The sequence below is a fragment of the Podarcis liolepis genome (assembly GCF_965112155.1).
Source record: "Podarcis liolepis genome assembly, chromosome: 9".
Taxonomy (NCBI): domain Eukaryota; kingdom Metazoa; phylum Chordata; class Lepidosauria; order Squamata; family Lacertidae; genus Podarcis; species Podarcis liolepis.
Genome location: NC_139564.1, coordinates 50,321,901 through 50,348,753, shown reverse-complemented (window position 1 = coordinate 50,348,753; position 26,853 = coordinate 50,321,901). Strand labels below are relative to the sequence as shown.

General features: G+C 42.8%; 1 protein-coding gene across 1 annotated transcript; it reads left to right on the top strand.

The window, feature by feature from the left end:
• Nucleotides 1-25,321, top strand: DCTD (dCMP deaminase). Its single transcript, XM_083459488.1, has 6 exons — nucleotides 1-261; nucleotides 10,541-10,652; nucleotides 11,360-11,495; nucleotides 14,719-14,835; nucleotides 21,336-21,432; nucleotides 24,054-25,321. Exons 1-6 carry the CDS (start codon nucleotides 164-166, stop codon nucleotides 24,130-24,132), a joined length of 639 nt encoding a protein of 212 aa, XP_083315614.1. The 5' UTR covers nucleotides 1-163; the 3' UTR covers nucleotides 24,133-25,321.
• The last annotated feature ends 1,532 nt before the right edge of the window (nucleotides 25,322-26,853 follow it).

The following is a 26,853-nucleotide window of genomic DNA, read 5'->3' as shown; positions in this document are numbered from 1 at the left end:
TCCTTGAGTCGCCGCGCGCCTTCGAGGAATCGGGCAGAGAAAGCGCGGAGCGGCCTCGGGAAAAGTTATCAATGCGCGTGGTTTCAAGTCTCCTCCTCCTCCGCCTCCTCCTCCTCCCCGAGCTGCCGCTTTGGCGCCAAATTGTAAAGCGGTCGTGTCCAGCATGGAGCCGGCGTTTCCGCGGGGCCGTGACGTTGTCCCTGCCTCAGACGGCAGCGAGATGAATGGTGGGGGTCAGACGCAGGCGAGCTGCCTGAATGGGTAGGCGCACGGTGGTGGGTCTCCCTCCTCATAACTTTTCTTGCTTCTCCCTCCAGGCTTAAGAAATGGCTTGCTTAGAAAAATCTCTTTCCTCTCGCTCGCTTTGCTGGGGATTTTTTGCAAGGAGGGGAAAGTGACTTGGAAAAACATTCCCCCCCCCCCGCCCCACGTCTGCTCATTTATCCCCTTCCGTGGAATTTGGAAACTTTCCTTTTATTCCCTCGTTTCCCAACCCCTTGAACTTCCGTCTGAATCTTTTCTTGATTTATGTAACGAGCTCTTTTCCTGCTTAGGTGCAAGTCCCAGAGTTCAGGTAAATGGATATGGGATTGCCGGGTCTCTGAACGGGCTATCCTGTGGTTTCAATCGGCTATATAAATATGAAGTTTTTTTAAAAAAAATATGTTTCTGGTTAGAAAGTTCTTTCTTTTCTAATCACTTGTTTCTGAAGGTGATTCAACTTACTTCCGTCTCTGCCGTGGGTTTCCCTGCCCATGCGGTGATGTCTTATTATTGCACAGAGGCAACCTTGCTTAACACAGATATACTGTAAGTCGCTTTATAAAGTCACTTTGGCAAACCAGTTTGTATCCGCAGTCAAAGTAGATAAAGGGGCAGAGCAGGAAAGAAGCAATGGCTGCTTCTAGTTAAGTAGTGGTTCTGATGGTGATGCCAATTGTAGACACAGAAAATATTAAAAAAATAAATTTAAAGAACCACAGAAAGAGAGGGAAGGAAGCTGAGTTTTGAAAAATGTTAAAATGATTGTAAAAATATTGAAATGTATAACACTGAATAATAATAATAATTGTAGATGAGTTAATGGGGACTTAAAGGATTCTTTCCAACTGGTTCTGGTTTAGAAATTCTGTACCCCTTGCCTTTTGTTCTCAATACTCTCTTGCCTATGTTCCTGCCTGGTATACAGTGGTGCCTCGCAAGACGAAAAGAATCCGTTCCGCGAGTCTCTTCGTCTTGCGTTTTTTTCGTCTTGTGAAGCAAGCCCATTAGCGGATTAGCGCTATTAGCGGCTTAGCGGATCAGCTGATAAGCGGTTTAGAGGATTAGCGGATCAGCTGTTAAGCGGCTTAGCGGACCAGCTGATTAGCGGCTTAGTGGATCAGCTGATAAGCGGCTTAGCGGCTTGGGAAAAAGGGGGAAAAAACCGCAGGAACTCGCAAGACATTTTTGTCTTGCGAAGCAAGCCCATAGGAAATTTGTTTTACGAAGCACCTCCAAAAAGGAAAACCCTTTCGTCTAGCGGGTTTTCTGTCTTGTGAGGCATTCGTCTTGCGCGGCACCACTGTAGTCTGGTTTCCCTTCCTCGCTCATGTATCCACAGCCAGCGTAGTGAATGAAACCTCAGTAGATTGTTGGGAATATGTAGCGGCAGTCTCTTGCAGGCCATGCTGATGGGTAGATTCGTAGACTTGTAGAGTTGGAAGGGGTCACAAGGGACATCTAATCCAACCCCCTACAGTGCAGGATTTTTTTGGCCAATGTGTGGTTCAAGAGAGATGGCTGGCTCTCTTGCAGCGTTCGAGACTCCCATTGTTCTTAGGTGTGTTTTGCGATGGAATTTCATTAGTGCAAGCAGTTTCTGAGCTCTGGGTGCAGTACTGCGCCTAGAAAACTGCAGAGGAAGGAAAGGAGGACCTTTTCTGCCTCCTGACTTCCAGCCGCACTCGGAAGACTGGAGGAGAGACCCTCTTAAGAATATTAGGGGAGTGGGCAGGGGAAGGACTAGAGACCATGTGAAAAATGAACATAATATTTTAGCTGCATTTCATACATTTTCAGTTTTGTATTCTTGTTATAAAAGAAGCGTGCCTAGACATTCCGTTGTTGCGCCCGTAACCTAGGCTTAAGGTTCCATTTAGCTCCTAGCTTTCATATCTCAGTTTCTAACACTGCTCCCTTGATATAAAAGAATGAAGATAAAGGAAGTAGATTGAGGTACCAACTGAGTGATTCCTTAAAGTGGCTAGGACAAAATTCAGTAAGTGCTCTTGCCAGCACTTCTTTTTTTCCCATTGGTAAATTTTGTGATATGTTTTTATGTGCACCGTCCCAAAATGTGATGCCTTCTCTCAGCGGAGAGCTGCAAATTTCAGCAAATAAGAGATGTGATTTGGTAAAAGACACATATATTTCTTTTTGCTAAGTGATGGAGATTTTGTCATATTACGGAATTAAAAATACCTTATTTTGTTTTCATGTGTCATTGTTTTTAAATTTTATTATGATTAGGGGCCTCAGAAGTTATATGGTAAGTGGTCTCGGCCCGGTATAAGGGATGGGCTATCATTAGGAGGGTATTGGTGGATGGGTGGATGGAACAGGAAGCACTCTGCGTTGCAACATTTCATTGCTGGTCCCGCTTGTCATGTAACTGATTTTGTGTGTGTGTGATGGTGGAAGTGTTGAAGCATTCTAAAATGCCTGTGTGTGTAATTTTGTGTTGAGTGGCCAATGGTTGTCTGAAGGGATTTTTAATATTCTTATTTTTGAAAACAATATGCCCTGCTCCACACAGGCTGAACCACCTTTTCAAATGTTGCAGGGGGTTGTTGTCTCTTGGTCTGAGGAAATACTCTGAGTAGGCATCATGGATGTTAAAAAGGGAAAGACATTTAGAATAACAGTGTATAAAAGATATGCAAGAAGTTGACTGTGAATGTGAGTGTGAGAGGCAGAATATGTGAAGTACATGAGCAAAGTTACCAAATGGCAAAAATATAATTGAGGCTTCTTGCTTGGATGCATAGTAAGGGATGGTACAGATGAAGGGTAGCTGAGGAAATGAAAATGTATAACATAAAGAAGAATAGAGGATATCTGGGCTATAAAATAAATCTACAGGGGAACTTTATGAGACTGTACTTCACAGTGATGCTGCAAAATTAGGGGCACTACTAATATACAGAATTATCTTAAAATATATCATTTAGCTATTCCCTAAATAGCTCTTTGAGCTAGCTTTGCTGTGATGTTCTCCCAGAGACACAGGCATAAAAAGCACCAAAATAATTAAATGAACAGCACAGTGTTGTGGATGCAACTCTCAGTGCATTTCAGGAAGAAAAATTATGTTCTGATGGTGTCAGGCGGGACTGATTATTGCCAAAAGCCTGGAAATCCATAAAACTAAACAATATTATCTTCTATAAAGGTTTTGATTACAGTCAATATTCTGAGCAGGGGGTAGCATGCAATTAAAAAAACATACACAACTATTTAGATAAAAAAGGCCTTTCTATGCAAGCATTTCAGCTTCATTTTGATTGTGAAATGAAAGGAGAGAAATCTAAAGGAAAGGAAGCAGTTGATGCCCTTGAAGGAAGGAAGGAAGGTTAATAATGTCCAAAGAAATCCAGCCAAGGTGATGAATGTGGTCTTTGGTAGGTGGAGTATTGCCAAAGCCTTACTATATCTGAATTCGTGAGCTGAGTAATATGATAAAATACTACCGAGAGACAGTTATTAATATTATTTTGTTTATGAGTCTGAAATGAGCAAATTCAGACAGTTTGTAATGCATTATGGGCAGGTACATATGGGTCACAGAATGCATACACGTTTTATGAACAAGGTAATTCTTAAATGAGCTGGCTTCGTACAAATTTAAGCCAGACTTTTATCCAGTTAACTTTTATCTTCCCTTAAGAGCAGTGTCTCTTAACAGGTTTGGGAAAGAGGTTTTTCCTTGACCAGATTGACTCTGCTTCATTTGAGGCTTTTAAACTGAGGTTGGATTGCCATGTGTCAGGGATTCTTTAGCTGTAATTCCTACATTGTAGTGGGTTGGACTAGATGACCCTCGGACCCCCTTCCAACTCTACAATTCTCTGATTCTACAGGTGGTCAAGGATTAGACATAGGATTGAATTTGTGTGAAAAGCTTTTTTGCCTACCACTGGTTTATAGAGCTTTGTCTAAGAAAGAGTCATAAAGCTCTTCTCTAAGATAGCCGACCATGCTCTTTGTTCTTACTCAAATAAATCTAAATTAGCAGCAAAGAAGCAGAATAGTGGAGAATGCAGTTCAGGTTGTTGATAAGCTTTGATGTCTCAGTCTTTATAAAAAAAAATAGTAGAGCTTCCTTACTTCCCATCTATATACTAACAGAGTAGTTTATTGATAGTACAGTATTGTTGTATGCCACACAAATTTCTGAGTGGTGCAAGATTCCAGGGGCTCTAGACCATAGCTGTCAACTTACAGATTTGAAAATAAGGGACCAGCAGCCAAAATAAGGGATTTTCCGAACACATGTATGTTTAACTTCTGAGCCCCTCCGAGCCAAAGGCAGAAAGCCCAGCCAGCAGCCAAACGAAGCCTCAAGCGGTGGTTCCCACAGCGAGCAACCCGGCAAAGGGGATGCATCAAGGAAAACCTCCATCACCTCTCCGCTGGAAAGCGCTGAGCAAATGCGAGTCCCCAGGCAACGTAGCCGATTTGATCGGCACAAGGCACGCAAGCTCCACCCCCCATTCGTTCTTAGACTCCTTATTGGGTGAGCAATGCAGCCAAGCAATACAGTTGGAGCCTCCCTCCTCCCTGGCCAGCAGGCAGGGAGGGAGAGGAGCTGCTTCCTTTGAAACCTGGGAAATTTAAGGGACATCATCAATAAGGGACAGCAGCGGGACACAGCACTGGGATAAGGGACTTTCCCGCCAAATAAGGGACGATTGACAGCTATGTTCTAGACACGTACCTAGGACTTGTGTTTCTTTTTGGAGATGAGGTACAGCGGAGAGTGTGGTTTCTTTGTGATACATGGTTTATTTACACATATATAACCTGAGTCTACAATGGAAGGGTTCACAGATTTAGCACTCTGAAAGGATCTTGTTTCTCCCATAGCCCAAGCCTTGGATTCAAACAGAAATCAAAACTGACTTTCTCTGCAGCTTGCTGCTTTACTTCCAAGTCAAATCACTGCAACTTAACTCTAAACTCAGGCTTTGTCCTTCTAACTCAGGGGTCTGCAACCTTTAAGACAAAAAGAGCCACTTGGACCCATTTCCGAAGAAAAAACAACAACTGGGAGCCGCAAAACCATTGCGACATTTAAAACAAATATATCTCCGGAGCCACAATCTGACAGCGGGTGGGAAGGTGACGTCAGGACGGTGCGTGACTAACGCATGCACCACCCCCATGCGACGTCACAGCCAGTACAGCGCCCGCCACAGTGAGGAGTGTCGGGGCGCACAATGCGCCTCCTCCCCTCGGAGGGGAGTATTCGCCCCGGAGCCGCAGCAAAGATGTAAAAGAGCCGCGTGCGGCTCCGGAGCCGCGGGTTGCAGACCCCTGTTCTAACTATTTGTGAGTTGAGGGAGAGGCCTCACCCATTTGCTGTCTCATTCAAAGCTCTTTTCCTTTGTTTTCCTTAATGGCCCATCACCCAGGCCACCACCTCAACACAGGAAGCTAGTCTGGGTTATAGTTTAAAAACATGCTGGATCCAGGGGTTTGAAGGATCTCATACAGCCTACACCCCCTCCCCCCAACTCACAACAGTATTCCCACCCCCACCCCCTTTTACTTTAAGGTATTCTATTTGGTACCTTAGCCTTAATTTTCATTTCTGCAAGATTCCTTATTTCACATCAGGATGACTTACACTATGTTCAGTATAGGAGGAGCAAATCTAATTACCGTATTTTTCGCTCTATTGGACGCACCGGACCACAGGACGCACCTAGTTTTTAGAGGGGGAAATCAAGGAAAAAAATATTATCCCCCCCCCCAGCCCCAAAGAGCAACGGACAGGCTGCGCGCTTCCTCTTTAGCCTTGAGCAGCATCTTTAGCCTTGCACAACGGGATGGATCCACCGGGGCTGGACTAGATGACTCCTGGGGTTCCCTTCCAACCCTGCAATTCTGTGACCTCGGAAGTTGTTGGGGGTCTCCACCTCTGGAGGCTTTTAAGCAGCGGTTGGGGGACCATCTGCCTGGCGCTCTTTAGCTGTGATTCCTACATTGTGAGGGGGCTGGGCTAGATGACCCTCGGGTGGCCCTCCCAACTCTATACAGTCCTACACTTCTGCGGCAGGAGATCCACAGCCACTTCACACAATGCCCACTCCCAGTTTTCATTGGAGAGACATGTGGCTTCACTGTCTAGGTAGGTACCCCCCTACCTGCCACTCTTCCCTCACCCCACTTAAGCCGAGGGAATTCCTGCCCAGAGAAGCTCCCAGGTGAGGCAAGGGTTAAGATCTACCTCTGGTAAATGGCTTTGTATCCTCCCTCTTTCCCTTTTTCTTCTTCTATGCTAGTTCCTTCTCTTGTGTTTTGTTTAATCTGTTTTTATTGTATACTAAAATAAAAGCTGCAACGTTTCCTTTTTTATAATATTCCCCCCCTCCAAACTAAAACGTTAATCTAGATAAAAACACTGATCCAGAGGAAAATAAGGGGGTGGAGAAAGGACGAAAAAAGAAAAAGAAAAAGAGGTAGAGATAGAGAGATTTTTAAAAATTTTGCTTCTTTAGCCTTGTGCAGCCTCCCGCGGCTGGAGAGGCGTGCTAGGCAAAAGAGGAAGCCCGGGCAGCGAGCGGGATGGATCACGCTCGTTGCCCGGGCTTCCTCTTTAGCCTTGCGCAGCCTCCCGCGGCTGGAGAGATTGCGCAAGGCTTTTCTAGAGGAGGGAGAAGGGACTGACTGGCCGCGTCAGTCCCTTCTCCCTCCTGGGGAAAAGCCCGCAAGAGCCGCGCGAAGCTTGTGTGTGGCTCTTGGGGGCTTTTCCTGCTTGCCTCCCCCCCTGCATTCGCTCCATAGGACGCACAGACTTTCCCCCTTAGTTTTTAAGACTGAAAAACTGCGTCCTATGGTGCGAAAAATACGGTAGCCACAATTTTAGTGACCTTGGAGCCTTTTGCAGATTGGCTTGGTCCTCTGAAGATGCTAGTTCTTGTAAATTGATAGTTCTATGTTCTCCTGAGGGAATAAGTCATCTGAATCCATCCATTGTGTCTGTCTTCCAAGAAAGAATGCTATCTTTCATACTGAAACCTTGTTCAGCGAGAGCTGAAATAGTTTAATTTCAAGTCTAAGCTCACCTGTGCCTTTAAACTGAATCTCTGTCATGATGTAATGAACAAATTGCCTTTGTCTTGACTGGCGTCTTAGCTAAATCCAATTTATACACCTTATACCTCCTATGTCTTAGTTTAGACTAAAGTAATGATTGTCCTTCAGGTGGTTTCCCCAAGGAGTAAAAATGTTGAGAAGAGAGATTGTTCTTGTAATTTTTCTCTAGACATTTCCATAGATAGCAGTGTAGAAGTGACATAATGAAGGAGAAAATTATTTCTGTTGTAGCAGGAAAAAGAAAATTTGGGTGTATAAAGACACATAATGAGCTCACCATGGAAGCTCATTTGCCCCATAATGGTATATATGCCCTATTCAAGTTGAATTAGTATGTGGGCAGGGAGTAGGGATGCACCAACCAGTCTTGCCTTGATTAGCCCTGGATATGAACGTTTGCAGGGGGAGGGTCTTTGCACATGTAGCTGTACACACAAAGACTGACATGTAACCCATTTGCTGCACACACAAAGGCATTTGTGCAAATACCAGGGAGTGGGAATGTGTGATGTCAGGTGCAAAGTTAGTTCAGCCCTGCTCATGCAGTGATTCAGCTTGTGAGTAGGCTTGCCTGAGTAGGGTTTCAGTCTGAGTCTCCAACCTGAATCAAACTCTGAAGAAGTCCATTCACCGAAGAAGCTGGGTTTACACAGTGCTAAAGCCCTCTTCGGGCATTATACTAACGAAATAGAAATGAGAGCTGGGAGGGGCATGCTTGTCCCATGTCATTGGAGAATGGCTCTCTCCAATGGGGAGCCTGCTTCTACTCACATAGCCTTCCCACACAATGTACAACTTATTTTTCCGGAGTTCTGCATTGTGTGGGAAGCTTCCACGAATAAAGGAGACACTTCACGGCAAACAGATGCTGTCCATCTCATTGCTAGGGATGGTGGTGAATCTAATGCCCTTGTCCCCACTCTGGTTAGTACAGTGCATGACTTGGACTAGGCTGGCTGCTGATTGTGTCAGTCCACACCTCTCCACTCTAAAAGTAGTGTTTCAAGAGGAAAGAACAGTGTGCATAAAAAGTGTTTTGAAACTTACTTAAAATGTAAATATTAAGTATGCAAAGTGCTTGAAAGCAAACTAAAACAAACAGCAAATCAATCATCCCAGCCATAGTGGCTGGGGAAGCCCAGCCAGATGGGCATGGTATAAATAAGAGAGTTGTTGTTTTTGTTGTTGTTATCCCTTGAAGGAGGGATGAAGAGGAGATCAACATTCACTTCAAAGACTGTATGTGTTTGAGTATCAACGGCAAGGGGCAGGATGGTTACGTCTTTATGTGCCCTCTTAGTCATCTTTAAGCACTTCTACCTGGTATATGTGAGACTCAAATGTGCAATAGTTTATATGGGAGCAAAAGATAATCCGTTCCAATATATCACAACCACAGTATGAAACAGACTATTGGTTGTTTTTTTGGCCTTCTAGGTTGTTCTGTGCCTAAAAATCAATTACAGAAAGGTGGAAGGATTAACCTTTACTGTAGGATTTAAGCATGAAAAAAATTCAGTGTTTGTTTTGTACATTAGGAATAAAATAAAGGAGTGCCACTCTACTGCACTCTATGATTCTTGCTGGTGACTTCTAAAGGAGTTATTTCAAAGCTGTCACTTTCTGTTTCCTGAGGTGCTGGATGCGGTTGAGGTGTCCTAGGAAATGCTGGCACGACAGGTGTCTTGGTATATAAAAAACCTACAAATTAGAGTTTTAGGTGCTATGGCTGAGTGACAAAAGGTGAGGCTGGGAGACATGTTAGTTTTTTCAAGGAGCTGAAGGCAGGCTGAAAGGGGGAGGCTGCTTCTTTGTGTACCTGGCAAAATTTGGGGTGGATATATTTGGTGGATATATTTGGTAAGGGACGCAGGTGGCGCTGTGGTCTAAACCACAGAGCCTAGGGCTTGCCGATCGGAAGGTCGGTGGTTCGAATCCCCGTGATGGGGTGAGCTCCTGTTGTTCAGTCCCTGCTCCTGCCAACCTAGCAGTTTGAAAGCACGCAGTGCAAGTAGATAAATAGGTACCGCTCCAGCAGGAAGGTAAACGGCATTTCCGTGCTTCTTTGGTTCGCCAGAAGCGGCTTAGTCATGCTGGCCACATGACCCGGAAGCTGTCTGCAAACAAAATGCCAGCTCCCTTGGCCACTAAAGCAGATGAGCGCCACAACCCCAGAGTCGTCTGCGACTGGACTTAATGGTCAGGGGTCCCTTTACCTTTATATTTGGTGTGTGCAGTACACACCATGGAAAACAAAACCTCTTGCAAGTCACAGACCACTTTTCACACTCTTAAGGTTTTTCCTGCTCTATTCTAGTTATGTATCTAAAGAATGAAACTCGTACGCATAGGCTTTTCTCTTTTAGACCATGTATTTGTTTGAGAAATGAGTTGATTTGAAATGCTCCTATTTGGGGTTAATTGTTCCACCTGCCTATTCATGCTTCCCAATTCTAGAGATTTGGCAAAAGGGGCATTACTGTCTGTCTATAGACTCCTACAGAGAGATTCAGAGATAGAGCACTTGACTTCTCACATTACAATGTACATTGGCAACACTATTTATGGGCAGTGTAACTGAAAACCATTCTTAGCAGACAGTGATACCACCAGAAATGTTCAGCAAAGAGTGCCTCATATTCTATTTTTATATTTTAGCTGTAACAAAAGATATCGCACCATATGCTTGCAATTAGAATAGCTGGTCTAAGAGGTATCTTTGCTCAAGCAACTTAACTGTCAGTAATGCTGGAGCAAAGAACGTAACCTTTTGCATATTTCTCTAAAGAAGGTAACATTGAGGGATAGATAATAGTTGGCACTGCGCTGCCTAAAGACTGCAAATTGCTGCTTTAAATGAGATAATTTAGTCTCCTTTTGGCCTTTTTGGTTGAAAAAGAAGTGTTGCTCATATGGCACTGGGCAGATATGGAACACTGATATTCTCCACTATTAAATTCTTGATCTGAATTTATAACCTTTATGGTCAGATGCTGCTCTCTTAGTTGTACTAATTAAACCCTCATGCCACTCTGGAATTTTACATCATGGTAATTGACTTATTTCCAGAGACTCAAACACTGGGGTCAAAGTATACCTAATAGACTATTTTTAAAAAATAAAACAATTCATGCAAATCGTAACCATTAGTGTCATTCATTTGATTTGACTTCTGCAGGTATGGCTGTGAAACACCCTGTAAAAAACGTGATGACTATTTGGAGTGGCCTGAATATTTCATGGCTGTAGCTTTCTTGTCGGCACAAAGAAGCAAAGATCCAAATTCTCAGGTAAGAAGATGGTGCCCAGGCAGCTTATGTTGCACTGTCTCTCATAAATTCATATGGTGATGTTTCTAGTCATTCAACACAATCTAATTACAAGGATATCCAAAGTTAGAGCAAAGAGGATTTTATCTATCAAGTGGTAACTTGAGCTGTTTTTTCTTGGGAAGATTGTTATTTTATAGTACTAGATGAGGAGCTGTGTGGTTCCCTTCCCCATAAGAAGTAAAAATACTTACAGTTTACAGATAATGCATCTGATGACAATAATTGAAGAAGCTAGTGTATTTGAGATTATAGTTTGATCTAGCCATGTAATATGGTATGTTTTTACTGATGTTCTGACTTTTCCATTTTTACCTGCATGTCACTAAGTAGGAACAGACCAACTTAGCCTACAAAGCATCACAATAAAAAGCATTTCTGTACCTTGCATGTTTTTGAATTGTTATGCTGGGAACTTTTGTCCTCTTCAGGATGGTGCAGTTTGAATGAAGAAGCATGGTCTCAAATGGTACTTACATAGTGCTTGAGCATTTTCAGTGTTGATGCTCAAGGTCAGACCAGGCTCACTTGGGTTTCCTTTATGGGGAAGTATAGCTCCAGCTACAACAGGGTGGGTACCACCTGCCGTGGCAGAGAAACCAGGTGAGTACAGGATCACCAAAATATCTGACCTATTACAAGAAACAAAGTTGTTCATTTCATTTCAGGTTGGTGCATGTATTGTGAATTCAGAAAACAAGATTGTTGGGATTGGATACAACGGCATGCCTAATGGATGCAGTGATGACTTGCTACCTTGGACCAGAACAGCAGATAGTAAACTTGACACAAAATATCCATATGGTAAGGAATAATAATAATAATAATAATAATAATAATAATAATAATAATAAATTTTATTTATATCCCGCCCTCCCCAGCCGAAGCCGGGCTCAGGGCGGCTAACAACACTAAAATAGTGCAATACAATGCAATATCTACACCAGATCGCTTATTGTTTTTACTTACTAAGTAATATCCTTGCTTTTCTTTGTAAAACATTTTTCTCTTTTATATTAAAGAAAGAGGCTTTTACAACCAAATTTTCCTCTATAAAAAAACTTAGGCATTCACATAATGTCGTCTTAAGCTTTTTGTTTTATTTGTACAAGCCTATAGGAATGCTTGCCTAGCAGCTAGTGTAAGTAGAATAAATGTTTGTTTATCTACCCAAAATCAGGCAAATATAGTATTTATTCTTTGTAAGAACTGAAGTTGAACAGAATTTCTTCAAACCTTACAAGAGTTTCAGTGTTAATTGTAAATATGTGTTTTAGGAAAAGCATATTCCAAGTCACAACACAGGCTAGGCAATGCAAAATAAAATTGGACTGTAGTAGTATTTTAATTAGGTCGATGCCATATGTGAATAGTATTAAGAAATGAGCAATTAGTAGTGTTTGTTAAGTTTTGTTGTGTGTATATATATAGAGAGAGAGCGCTAAAATGCATGTTTATTTAAAGCAATAGTGCCAATGTAGATTACTCAAAAACCCCTTAAACATGTCCACATTTCATTAGATGCTAGGATTGAGCATCCACTTTCCATCCTGAACATAGATGTGCAAAGAACTTCTTTCAGTGAGTGAAGTGTTGCCTGATTTAAGTGTCCTTTTCCTACCATTAATGAGGGTGGCAGATGAGGTGGGATAAGCTTCACCATATTGTGGTCCTGCCTTTTACTGCTCTTTCAACGTGGCATACATTTTTTGTTCTCCTACACACCTCACAACAGCCATTTTGTTACTGGTGCCCAAAATTACAAATGGGTCCAGTGGTCCAAAAAGGTTGGCAACCTCTGTTTTATCTCAAAATACACCCCCAACCTCCTTTGCAAACAAATTGCTTAAGTTAAATGTAGAACAAAATACAGTGGACCCTCTAGTTACGTACCGCCCTGGATATGTAACTTTCGGGTTATGAACGTGGCAAACGTCGCTCTGTGCGCCGCGTGTGTGCGCAGAAGTGGTGCCTCTGCCTACGGACTTTTCGGGTTGCGGACGGACCCCCAGAACGAATTTAATTCGTATCCGGAGGGTCCAATGTACAGTGGTACCTTGGTTCTCAAACTTAAACCGTTCCGGAAGTCCGTTCCAAAACCAAGACGCGCTTTCTCATAGAAAGTAATGCAAAACGGATTAATCCATTCCAGACTTTTAAAAACAACCCCTAAAACAGCAGTTTAACATGAATTTTACTATCTAACAAGACCATTGATCCATAAAATGAAAGCAATAATCAATGTACTATACTATAAAATAAATAAGACAGTATTCACAAGCTGTTATTTATGTCTTGTTTTTATCTGTATGGGCCTATGGCCGTAATAAATAAATAATGTAACAATAAGACAGTATTATAGATGATTAAAAAAATTTAAAAAATAATTCTTACCTGCACTAATGATAGTCATTGTTTGGATGGGGAGCTTTTATCCATTTCTGCAGTCACACAATCAATCAATCAGTAGCTGAACTGGGTTCCACACAGTCACAAAAACAAATTAACCTAAAAAGCCTCAAAAACAAAAATGCAAAATAAATAGCAAGAACAAAAGCACCAAACTTAATCTGTTCTGGAAGTCTGTTTGACTTCCGAAATGTTTGAAAACCAAGGTGCAGCTTCTGATTGGTGCAGGTGCCCTGGAAACAATAGCCGACAGCTGCATCAGACGTTTGGCTTCCTAAAAGCGTTCGAAAACTGGAACACTTACAGTGAGGGTGGGGGAGTATTTGATCCCCTGCTAAATTTGCCCGTTTGCCCTCTGACGAAGGAATGACCAGTCCGTAATTTTAATGGTAGGTTTATTGTTGCTGTTAGAGACAGAATAACAACAGGAAAAACATGATTTAGAAGTGATTGGGCTGGATCCAGCCCCCAGACCTTAGTTTGCCTACCCATGAACTAGATAGTTTACTTTTTAATGATTTCTTTAAATAATAATTCTCTGGTGCCAAACATTTAAATTTGGATAGAACTGTGTCCCCTTATTGGCCTATAGCTATTATGCAGAAGAATGAAGCAGAGCACCCGCCAGCTGACCAATTAGAATTTACTAGCTTCTGATGCCTTAGCACCTGTTTAAAAAGACAGAAATCTCACTCAGTTAGTTATCTCCTTTTTGAAGCAGTGTAAACAACAGCAGTTAAGCTGTCACTCAGGTGACCTGCTGGCTTCCTGCTGATAACATTTTATCTCCACAGCTCTAGAAGAAAACCCAGGACAGTTTACATAACTGTTAACCCTTATATAAAACCTTGGAAACAATATGATTTCTCCACAACAACAAAAATGAGTTTTCCTTATGGCGTTACTGTTCTTTCACAGGAGCCTAATATGGTGCTTCTTGGAAATTAGAAATAACCTCTTCACTTTTGGGTTGTTCCAAGATGACCTTGTAGCAATTAAGACAGTCTTAATAGGTGCTAGTGAAGATGGTAACAGTACAAAATGATTGTCTAAACTGCATTCTTAGTGCTGGTCGCTTTTTCTCAAGCTTCATTGCCAGCTATCTTACCTGGAGGTGAGAGCTGCTTGGCTTTACTTCATAATTCCCTCTGCTCTTAAGAACACAGAGTGCACTTGCATAATCAAAAGAACATTCCTATCCATGCATGTAAACATACAAATGAGCTCCTTTATAATGGCAATTAGAGCTCTCTGGGAGCACTGGTGCCGTGAGATATTGCCACACTTAGGGTGACTGAAACTATTTGGCCTTCAGCCTATGGCTTTGCTTCGTCCTGTAGGTGTTCATGAATGGCCATGTTAATGTGCTTAATGATTTCATTACTCACTGCAAGCCTGGCCAGATTGCTTGACCTTCATTGATCTTGGTATTTCTGGATTATTTCCCCTCCCCTTCCCCACTTTAAATTTCTCTCTGGCGTGACAGATTGTGCTGGCTGTTTGCTTCTGGAAGGACGCAGGCATTTGCGGCGTAACACTTTGTTAAGTTTCAGATTGATGACTCACTTTAATGAACGCTCATATGAATATTTGTTGGGTTCTTTTTATCTTTAATCAGTGTGTCACGCTGAACTGAACGCCATAATGAACAAGAACTCTGCTGATGTGAAAGGCTGCAGCATGTATGTTGCCTTGTTTCCGTGTAATGAATGTGCAAAGCTCATCATCCAGGCAGGTAAGGGAAGGTGCCAGCTTGATTTGTCAGTGTTGCTGCACTGTCTGTTCATGGGTACCTCATCACAGATGTATTTGGTTTCCAAATTGCGGCTGTTTAGATCTAAATTAATTGCACTATCAACCTTTAAGACACTCCTTGTGTTTTCTATACTTGAGTGGTGCCAGGTTTTCCCGTGCTAATTGCATCCTCTGTGATTCTTAGCTTGTTTTTAATTCAGGTTTGCCTCTTCCTCGACCAAGAGCTGCCAAGGAACTGTGCAGGCATTGCATATAATTAGTGTCAATTTACAATTCTCTGACACATCGCGAACAGAAAATGGGGGTGGGGGTGGGGGTGGGGGAGAGAGAATAAACTGTGTGTGTCACAAGATCTGCTGGGAGTATATATATGTAACATTTTAATTTGAGCGTCAGACATGGTCGACACTTGAAGATTTTATCTCTTTGGTCATAAATGTCACAGAGACTTCTATGATCTCTCTTATAATTATGTCTTTCATTACAATAGTTATAAATCTTCACCACTGCAGCAGGTGTGCTAGTCTGATCATTAGTCCTTTCTTCAGATTATTGGATACTAGTAAAATGTCCATTATTATGACAAGATGCAGAATGAAGGCTTATATATTTCACAGATCCCTGCGGTCTGAGAGAGGGGGAACGTGCACCTGTACAGGATCTCTTGTCAATGAGACCTGGGTCACCCGCTGTTAACACTCATAGGCACACTTTCTCCAAGCACATTGCTTTGGGAAATCTCCATACCACAGTGCTAGAGTATATTCTAGCAGAGCCAGTGTGGTGTAGTGGTTAAGAGCGGTAGTCACGTAATCTGGGAAACTGGGTTCGTGTCTCCGCTCCTCCACATGCAGCTGCTGGGTGACCTTGGGCCAGTCACACTTCTGTGAAGTCTCTCAGCCCCACTCACCTCACAGAGTGTTTGTTGTGGGGGAGGAAGGGAAAGGAGAATGTTAGCCGCTTTGAGACTCCTGAAGGGGAGTGAAAGGCGGGATATCAAATCCAAACTCTTCTTCTTCTTCTTCTTCTTGCAAAAGGTCCCACTTTAATCCTCAGCATCTTTAAGTCTGAAATTCTGGCGCGCTACTGCCAATCAATGGACCAGTGGGGACTGACATTTCTCTGTGAACTTTCACTGTAGGGATGAATGGCAACCCTCACTTATTTGGGAGAAAATAAGTGCCTCAGGGTTCTGTCCTCTCCCCCATGCTTTTCAACATTTACATGCAGCCGCTGGGAGAGATCATCAGGAGGTTTGGGCTGGGTGTTCATCAGTATGCGGATGATACCCAGCTCTACCTCTCTTTTAAATCAGAACCAGTGAAGGCGGTGAAGGTCCTGTGTGAGTGTCTGGAGGCGGTTGGAGGATGGATGGCGGCTAACAGATTGAGGTTGAATCCTGACAAGACAGAAGTACTGTTTTGGGGGGACAGGAGGCGGGCAGGTGTGGAGGATTCCCTGGTCCTGAATGTGGTAACTGTGCCCCTGAAGGACCAGGTGCGCAGCCTGGGAGTCATTTTGGACTCACAGCTGTCCATGGAGGCACAGGTCAAATCTGTGTCCAGGGCAGCTGTTTACCAGCTCCATCTGGTACGTAGGCTGAGACCCTATCTGCCTGCGGGCTGTCTCGCCAGAGTGGTGCATGCTCTGGTTATCTCCCACTTGGACTACTCTACGTGGGGCTACCTTTGAAGGTGACTCGGAAACTACAACTAATCCAGAATGCGGCAGCTAGATTGGTGACTGGGGGCGGCCGCCGAGACCATATAACACCGGTCTTGAAAGACCTACATTGGCTCCCAGTACGTTTCCGAGCACAATTCAAAGTGTTGGTGCTGACCTTTAAAGCCCTAAACGGCCTCGGTCCAGTATACCTGAAGGAGCGTCTCCACCCCCATCATTCTGCCCGGACGCTGAGGTCCAGCGCCGAGGGCCTTCTGGCGGTTCCCTCATTGCGAGAAGCAAAGCTACAGGGAACCAGGCAGAGGGCCTTCTCGGTAGTGGCGCCCGCCCTGTGGAACGCCCTTCCAGCAGATGTCAAAGCGATAAACAACTACCTGACATTCAGAAGACATCTTAAGGCAGCCCTGTTCAGGGATGTTTTTAACATGTGATATGTTACTGTATTTTTGGTTTCTATGGAAGCCGCCCAGAGTGGCTGGGGAGGCCCAGCCAGATGGGCGGGGTATAAATAATAAATTATTATTATTATTATTATTATTAAAGAAGTGTGACTGGCCCAAGGTCACCCAGCAGCTGCATGTGGAGGAGCGGGGAATCGAACCCAATTCACCAGATTATGAGTCCACCGCTCTAACCACTACACCACACTGGCTCTAGGGACATTCTGGTCTTGTTTCTTGGCCATACTTCACTATGATGGAAAATTGGGAGAGTGACACTTGGTTTCAGGCACTGGGCTTTTATACAGCTAATTTCCTCTGCCACAAGTGGAAGAGCTTTAATTGCAATATAAATGGCTCTGTTTTGATTGAATTTTAATGTTAATCAACTGGATTGGCAGGCCAAAATTTTAGAAACATGGAGAAACTTCTCACAAGTATTCCTTTGTAGATTTTAAGCATTTTATCAGGGCTGAAATGTAAGGAGGGGGGAAACGATATGCACTATTTTTTGGAAAAGTTATACCTAATGACACCACGGCCATGACACAATTACTTAGTCTATTGTAAAGGGCAATTATAAAATAAAAGTGCCAAAATAAACTATAAATATAATGCAGTCTTGCCTCTGAGAAGACACTGCCCTGCTTTGTCTGACTCCTGCGGCTAGTAAGGGATCCTGGGAGACACTGTTCCACCTGTCTGCCCACCTTGTTCCCAATTCCCCTGCCAGCCAGGAGTAGGAGAGTGGAGACAGTTACAGCTAATTGACTGGCGTTCCTGCCCACAAACCAAATAAGAGGACCACTGCAGTGCCAGTGCAGACCACCAGTGTTGTTGACCCCTGTCCCCAAGGAGAGACGTCAAACAGATTTATCCCTATTGGGGTCACCAAGAGAGTGAGGGTACCACTCTCTTTAATTTTGCATTTTTGAATTTAATCATCTGGTATACAAAAGTGAGTTACGTATTACGGGATGGCAACTTGAATTTTGCATGCGTTTTGGAACCCGGAGGGATAGTTTGCGTTGCAACGTTTCTGAGTGTTTTAATGTTGCTTGAATCATAGAATTGAAGAGTTGCAAGAAACCCCGAGGGTCATCTAGTCCAGCCCCCCGCAATGCAGGAATATGCAGCTATCTTTTGCGGGGATCTAACCTGGTGGCGCTGTGGGTTAAACCACGGAGCCTAGGACTTGCTGATCAGAAGGTCGGCGGTTCGAATCCCGTCAAAGTGCAAGTAGATAAATAGGTACCGCTCCGGCGGGAAGGTAAACGGCGTTTCCGTACGCTGCTCTGGTTCGCCAGAAGCGGCTTAGTCATGCTGGCCACATACATACAAAGCTGTACGCCGGCTCCCTCGGCCAATAAAGCGAGATGAGCGCCGCAACCCCAGAGTCAGTCACGCCTGGACCTAATGGTCAGGGGTCCCTTTACCCTTTACTTTAACCTTCAACCTTGGCATTATCAGAACCATGCTCTAACCCAGTGTTTCCCAAACGTTTTTGGGCAACGGCACACCTGTTTACCGGAAAAAAATCTCGCGGCACACCACCATTAAAGCCCCGCCCCCGTGACGTCATTCGGGGAGCCGGCGGCCCGGGCCTGAGCTGGAAGGAGAGGCGGTGCTTTTCGGCACAAGGCAATCGGCCTGGAATTGTTTCCCGCGCGCTGCGAAAGGGAACAGCTGCGGTCGCGCGAACCCTCCGGCGCTGGGAGGGGAAAGGGCGGAGTCGCAGAGCACCAGCTGGCCGAGCGGTTGCGCGCAGCGTTGCGCTTTTGGAGAGCGTGCGGCTGCTGCTAGGGGATCCGGGGACGTGAGCAGGCCTGGCCCGACCCGGGTTGAAGGAGGACAAGCCGGCAGCGCGCCAAGTGAGTTCGGTTGCGCGCGACGGCCCCCGCTCCCCCCACCCCCGCCGGATCCTCGCCGCCGCCGCCTCTCGCCCGCCTCCCTCCCACGGCACACCAGCCGATGTCTCACGGCACAGTAGTGTGCCGCGGAACACCGGTTGGGAAACACTGCTCTAACCAACTGAGTTTCATGCCACTTAGGGGAAGAATCTGAATCAGTACAGAGTAAGGCCCTACCTGAGTCGGAGATGGCATGATGTGTCTATTTATTTATTAAATGTATATAATTCCGTTCTTCCCAAAGGTGTTTGTATGATACTGTTTTGCGTTAGATGAAGGGGGCAAATGAGCTGCTTCTAAATCATACGCAATGCTACCATGAACTTTTTTTGTGGATTTTCTTTTTTAACGTTTAAGAGAATATTTTCTTTTTATGTGTTAATTATGCAACTTTAAACGTGGATCATGGTTTTATTTGTATCTGATTCTCATTCATTGTGTTTGAGATATATATATATGATCATTTTCCATTTGGTTGTTTAAGACAGGCTGTAAACCACTTAAGAGATTCCTTTGGAGATGTGAAGTGGCATAAATTTGATATAAATAAATCAATTGATAAATGTAAAATAAGATTCAGCGAAATAAAGTATGTGTAAGGTACATAAATACAAGTATGATTTAATGATAATTAAATTTTTAGTTATCAAAGGTTAATTTCCACATTTTACATGGGATATGGCCCTGGAAATGCCTCAGCACATTGTATGTATTTCTTAATTTTTGATGGAAATGACACCATGTAATATTGGGGCATTTTAGAAATCTTGGTCCATCTCGATTTTGCCTAATAAACTCATTTGCCATTATATTCATTTGCTTTATATGCAGCAGTGAAATAGTTAAGCACTTAAAGCAATCACTCTTTCAACTCTCTCCTGTCAGACTCATTGTCAGTTATCACTCTTGGTTTTTTCTGTTCTTTGTGTGTTCAGGATGTAATATTGACATGTTGGCAGAATGGGAAAATTTGTAGGATTGTGCTCAGCACAGTCACAGTTAATGCTTGCAGTCCGGTGGGGGTAGGGAAGAGCCATGGAAGCAGAAACGGAAATTGCAAGAGATATGAGTGCTTTGAAATTGTCCAAAATCTGCTTTAAGTAATTACGTGAGACTGTCCTATTGTGTTTTTTTAAGGATGAATTCACGATACATACAAATTCTTCAGAGAAGAAATGTCTCCTGTCTTTCAGTGTGAAACATTGTGCACACTGATGGACAGTAATAGCTTCGCATCCTGGAAACAGAAATGCCAGCAAAGCAGAAGACAATTGGGTAGCAGCAATTTCACACTTGCAGTTCAGTGTGTGGCTCCATCTACTCTAGCTTTCTTTATATATCCCACCAATAACTCTACAGATCCGCTTGGGGAAATATATAACACTTTTGGTATTGCACCCTCTTAAGTGCTGGGCCTGAAAATCCTGAGGCTAAATCTGTCTTCCTCCACTTTTGAAGTTCCATGACCTTCAGAGTTTTTGGCCTCTTTAACAATCCCATCTCTTCCCAGATTAAGCTACTTTTAAAAAATTTTTATATAGCAGCATTATAGGACAAAATACCTATGCTCTAGATCTGTCATGCTGGTTCTAGTTGTTGCTAATGTTGGATGCCCTATTTTAACTTGTTTGTAACATGAAGTATCAGCATGTCTTTAAACTAACTGGTAACAAGTGGTTTAGTTTAAAGAAAACTAGGCAGGTTAAACAGAGAACACTCTGAATAGGAAACAAATAATGACTCAAAAAAAAAAATCCCCCATCCTAACATCTCTCCAGATCTCTAGACAATCTAGCGTGAACATAACTATTTATGTGCAAATATTTCATTCAATTTTTCTAAAAAGCTGACAAATCTCCCTATTAGTCAAATCACGCCTAAATCAATTGATGGGTTTTACCCTATACAGTGGTACCTCGGGATGCAAACGGGAACTGTTCCAGAGCCCCACTCGCATCCTGAATGGAACGTAAGATGCATCTGCGCATGCGCGGGTCACATTTTGCCGCTTCCACGCATGCGTGTGATGTCATTTTGAGCACATGCGCGAGTGGCGAAAACTGGGAGTAACGCGCTCCATTACTGCCGGGTTGCCGCAGAGCGCAACCCGAAAGCGCTCAACCTGAAGCACATTCAACTCGAGGTATGACTGTAATTAAAATAGTGTCCATGAACCTCAGAGCTTTTACTACTGCCTATAGCCAACAGAACTCTCTGAGCAAAGGGTTGTCTTCTCCCTTTTCTGTATACACTGGTGTGAAATCCTGCTGCACATAAGCGGCTGCTGTATTAGGAGCACAGCTGATTTGGTAATTGGAAGATTTGCATACATTTCTTCTGCTTAAAAATATCTTTATGTAGATGTTACTTTTTTATATAAATTTAACTCTATCTTTCCTTGAATGCATCTAAACATTTTTGCTTCTCATTGTTGTGTCTGCTCATAGGTATAAAAGAAGTTATTTTTATGTCTGACAAATATCACGATACTGTGGAGATGACAGCTGCACGGCGCTTGTTTGATTTAGCTGGAATTATATACAGGTGAGGTAATGCATGGGCTCTTGCATCTTTTGTCCCTTCCATCCTTTCATATGCTTCTGTGCTGTTCTGAAGCCCCACACCTATTCAACTATAGGCCTCCTCCCATTCATGATGCAAGTAAAGGTAAAGGTAAAGGTACCCCTGCCCATCAGGGCCAGTCGTGTCCAACTCTGGGGTTGTGCGCCCATCTCACTTAAAGAAGCCGGGGGCCAGCGCTGTCCGGAGACACTTCCGGGTCACGTGGCCAGCGTGACAAAGCTGCTCTGGCGAGCCAGCACCAGCGCAGCACACGGAAACGCCGTTTACCTTCCCGCTATAAAGCGGTACCTATTTATCTACTTGCACTTAGGAGTGCTTTCGAACTGCTAGGTGGGCAGGAGCTGGGACCGAAAGACGGGAGCTCACCCCGCTGCGGGGATTCGAACTGCCGACCATGCGATCGGCAAGTCCTAGGCACTGAGGGTTTACCCACAGCGCCACCCGCGTCCCTTACACGATGCAAGTAAGTGAAGTGATATCATTAAGGGCTCAAAGGGTCAGGGCCAAATACAGGGAAGTGGTTGCCTGCTGTAAGCATTTTCTGTAACCTATTTCACCACCTTTGTGCAAAAAGGGATGTAGTGGCTGCCACCAAATATATTTGGATTCTTTGAAAATCATGGCAGACAAGTCTCCTGCCCCAACCTATAGAGAAAAGCAGGTCATATTTATTTATCTATGAGGAAGATACCTTTATGGAAAATCTTATACCTTCTTCCTATATTGTGTAGTATTTCCCTAAGAAATATGGCCTCTGTTTGTACATTGCAAAATGCATATATTTATTGTCTGCAGTGTTATTCTTGTTTGTATTCTGCCAAATAAGAATTTATTGTTCACGTAAAATATAGGCTGTATAGCATGTTGTCATATTGGCTGTGCTTAAAGAATATAGCAGTAGAGGTGTTACAAAGGTTGTCTTCGGCTATTCCTAGCAAGTTACTTCTTAAAGCTGAAGCCTCTGCTTCCTCACTCAGAAAACAGTGCCTTACTTCCACGTAAGAGCATAAAAGATAAACATCAGGTTGCAATCCTATACACCTCACCTGGTTTAGCTGGCCAATCAAAGCCATTTCCTGGGATGTCCTGTTTCCTGGGGTGTGGCCGCTGTCACATGCTGGCAGCTTCTAGGAGCCACAGGTGAGAACTGAGTGTGGACAAACTACCCCAGAAGGAGCACAACGTGTTCCCCACCAGAGGTACTGCCCTCCCCTAACACCCCAACTCCCCATCCAAGTGCAGTACTCCAGAAGAAATTGCAGTATAGATCTATGATAGATACGGATTGTGAATGTTGTGTGTACACCACTTCGCAAACCAATGGTGGGAGAGGACTTTATGCAGACTAAAGCTGACTGTGTACACAGCCTTCGGGTATAACCAAGCCAATTTTTTCATGAAATATGGCCTGAAGGGAAAAAAGGGTATATTTTATAAGGCACTAAGGGAGGTTAATGTGTTCAACTAATGGTTTAACACCTTTATGATGCCGTGGTGAAAGGCTAATTATTATGAATTTAAAAACTTGAAATTCTTAATATTAATGTAGAACCTTCTTGAAGCTTTGCATGTTTTAACAGTTCTGACTGAAAACGTTAAGCTGACTTCTAGCTCCTGGGCTAAAGTAGAAATCATGAGCCAATAATGCAGCATTTGAAATTCTGTTCTAAAGTTACTCCTTGTATTATATGTCTACCATGGGCACTAGGTGAAGTGGAGGCATAACTCATTCTGTTGCAAGTGAAATATTTCCAGAGCTTGCCCATGATTAGGGTGCCTCCAGCGCTTCCAAGCGATAGGCTGGATAAAGTGTGTGTGCCACCCTCCTCCCAAACTTGTCCTTCATTCTCTTGGCTGTTTTTGCCTCTTCGTATTGATTTGTGAGGATATGGTTATGCTTAATGAATCTCTAGAACTGAATTGTCAAGCTTAATGAGACACTAAATCCACACTATTTGCATAATCCTCTGTTTACTGGTAAATTGTAAAATATACACACAGTCCCCAAATACCTTTCTTGCTAATTGCTGCAGCAGATGCTCTAATGATGTAAAAGGATGAGCTTTGTTGGCAATATTAATTTTACAATTCTATAGTTGTAACTTAAAAATTATTCCAGTTTCACTAGTTTATATTTTCTATCCCTTGCATAATGCAGTATATTTTCCCCCTTTGCAGTGAAATTACTGAAGCAAACTTTGGAAGTTTTCTGTGAAAAAATTGGCATGAAAAAATATCAAATGTTACAGAAAGACTGGTTACATGATGCCACCTCCTGCAGCTAGGTTGTTAGAAATCCTTTGACTCCTGGCTAATTTATGAACTCCAGTAGCTGAAGAACATACAAACTAAGCAACCCCATGTGTCTTTTTGTCTTAGACTTTCTTGTCCGGGTTTCTCTCAGTATGGTGCACTATAATTGGCTCCTATAGAGATGAAACACAGAGTGAATCCAATGATATTTTCCCCTTCTTAAAATTTAGTTGGGAGGCTAAGCAAACAAAATGTTTAACTACTTCACTAGCTAATATCCATCTCTCTCCTTCTCTCTCTCTCTCTCTCTCTCTCCATTTCTTCCCCAGGAAATTCAAACCTAAGTGCAGTAAGATAGTCATTGATTTTGATTCAATTAACAGCAGACCGTGTCAAAAGCCTCTGTGAGTTACATCTAATTAAATCTCTAGAAGATTGTGATTATCCTTTTCTTAGAAGCTGCTAATGCCTTTCATCTTGAAGTTTGGCATAACTTTTTAATAGCCCACTACAGTTGTAAGTAGACATCTAAGGAATATGTCAGGCCCAGAAAATTTTTGTCCTCCTTGCCATATGTTTTAAGCTTTGACTTCCTGGAGTTTTCCAAATTTTTTCTAAATGGAACCTATAGGTGAGGTCTGGACTTGTGTATGAACAATAGGAAAGGTGTGTTCACTGTGTAAACATCTGATCGGAATGAAGAGGACCAAAGTCACAAGCAATAACCTATGAATATCAGCTCGATCAAGAAAGCTGCTGGATAGCTTGTGTGATGACATGTAACTGTAGGGATGCATCTACCAGCCTAGCAGGTCTGCATAAAGCACAAACTACTGAAAATGTCATTTTTCAAGCAATATGGCTAGATGTCTCTATAACAGTCAAAATATTGTGTTGTGTGAAATCCATACTGGTACATTACACCTTGATATTTTACCAGATGTTCATCTCTTTAATTGCTTCTCCTGTTGCAGTGTAGCGTGTGAGCATGTGTTCAATTATGTTTGAAGAATGTTTTGTATTGGATGTAGTTTCAGAGTAGCTTTAATTCCTTTCCCCCCAAGATACCTTCCATTTAGCAGAGGATAAGTGCATAAATCATTAGGCTTTCACCTATGGGACTCTGTTTGGAACTGATTTTAATGTCTAAAAGGAGACACATTTATTGGTCTAAATCTCTACTAGACAATCCAGCACATTACAATTCTGGGATCAGCCTCTAAGGTAACTTAATCACTGCTTTCCCTCTAAGGGAAATGAGGAGATTCAGTCCGCACTGAGGTTGAACATGCCAAATGTCATAATTATGGTTTTAGCTTGCTTTTAGTTGTTAAAAACTGGCCCTGTGCCATAAATTCTGGAAACACAGGCTAAAACTATCAAGGGCTTTCAATATCTCCCCTTCTATTTGATTTTGGGAGGGAATGCCTAATTGTGCATGTTTAGAAAATGTTTCCAACCCCAAAGGTATTCATGTTTTTTAAACATTGTGATGTTTTCCTGGACTCTTATTTTCTATGTTGAAACCATTCTGTAGATTAAGACATTGTGTAATTTGGCTTGCCACCAGTATTATTAAAGTCTTATTAAAATCCTACTTTGTTGAAGTAGACTCATTATTATTATATTACACTATATGTTTGGCTCTAGAGAGCTGCTGTTTCTGCAATCATATGCAAAGTGTATTTTGTATATTTGTTGTATCATTACAGAAATTGTAATGATCAAAAATTACTTAGCTGCTGAAAAAGTCATGCTGTAGTGGTGGTTACATGTGAACCTTTAAGTATATTTTTTAAATATTCAACCAATTGAAAAATACGCTCTAGTTTCCCCTAATTTCCATCTGAAATCTGGCTTAATTGTTTTAGGAGTATTTTCTTAATTTGTGGGTCAGCCTAACCATTTATGCAGATGAATATTGTTTTTGGAAAATACATGGCATTTTATTTAATTTTATTTCTTGTGTGTGTTTCTGAATATTTAAAGGAAAACCCCTAAAACACACAAAAAGTCTCTGGTAGTGTATTAACATGGCTGTTTCATGTGGATTGAAGTGCACATATTTTTCTTGTCCACGCAGTGTCCTAATCCAAAGGCCAGCTGAAACATTTTTCCAATTTAATACTCCTCCCTTCCCCACCCCCAAATCTCTGGATAATCTGGTATGAAACATATTGCATTAACACTGCACAAGTGTGGATGCTCTGCAGTGCGATCTGACATGCTTTTGTGGCTGGTTATTCACCTATGTGGTGATGTTCTTGGGTTTCACAAAACCCCTTGTTCTTAGTGCAGTACAGTGGTACCTTGGGTTGCATACGCTGCAGATTACATGCGCTTCAGGTTACATACTCCGCTAACCCAGAAATAGAACCTTGGGTTAAGAACTTTGCTTCAGGATGAGAACAGAAATCGTGCTCCGGCAGCGCGGCAGCAGCAGGAGGCCCCATTAGCTAAAGTGGTGCTTCAGGTTAAGAACAATTTCAGCTTAAGAACGGACCTTCGGAACGAATTAATTACTTAACCCGAGGTACCACTGTATATCTAAAGAAGGAGCAGAATTGTACTGCCTAGATATGTATAGAGACATTTTCCTGTTGCGGTTAGTAGGGCAGTGCTTTGAAATGGTTGCATTTAAAAGGAAATATTCCAAACAGGCAAGAGTCATTCTATAAGGAATTCCTTGATAACTGAGGCATAATAACACTAAATCTGAGAGGAGTGTTGCTGGCTGTCATGACCAATAAGTAACACAAAGGGCCCAAAGTACTCAGTAGAATTGGTACGCTCAAAGGAGAGACATGCAGGAAAATAAGAGATAGACTACTTTGTCACTGCTGGTTGATATTCAGCAGCATACACAAGGAGGTAGAAATGCAGGCCTCTTACAAGCCTAAAGGAAGTCATTCAGTTATGTATGTTCAAAATTATTATTATTTTTAAACCCACTATCCTAAGCAGTACCAAATGCCTGAAGAGGAGATTATGAAAAGCAACAGAATTGACTCATTTGGATGCTGGTACTACGGTCTTCTAATCCTGGTGATTTTTTTTTAACAGTATCTTCTTGTTTAGTCAATGTGTACAGCAGTCCAAGGTTTCAAAAAGACCACCACCACCAAAGGA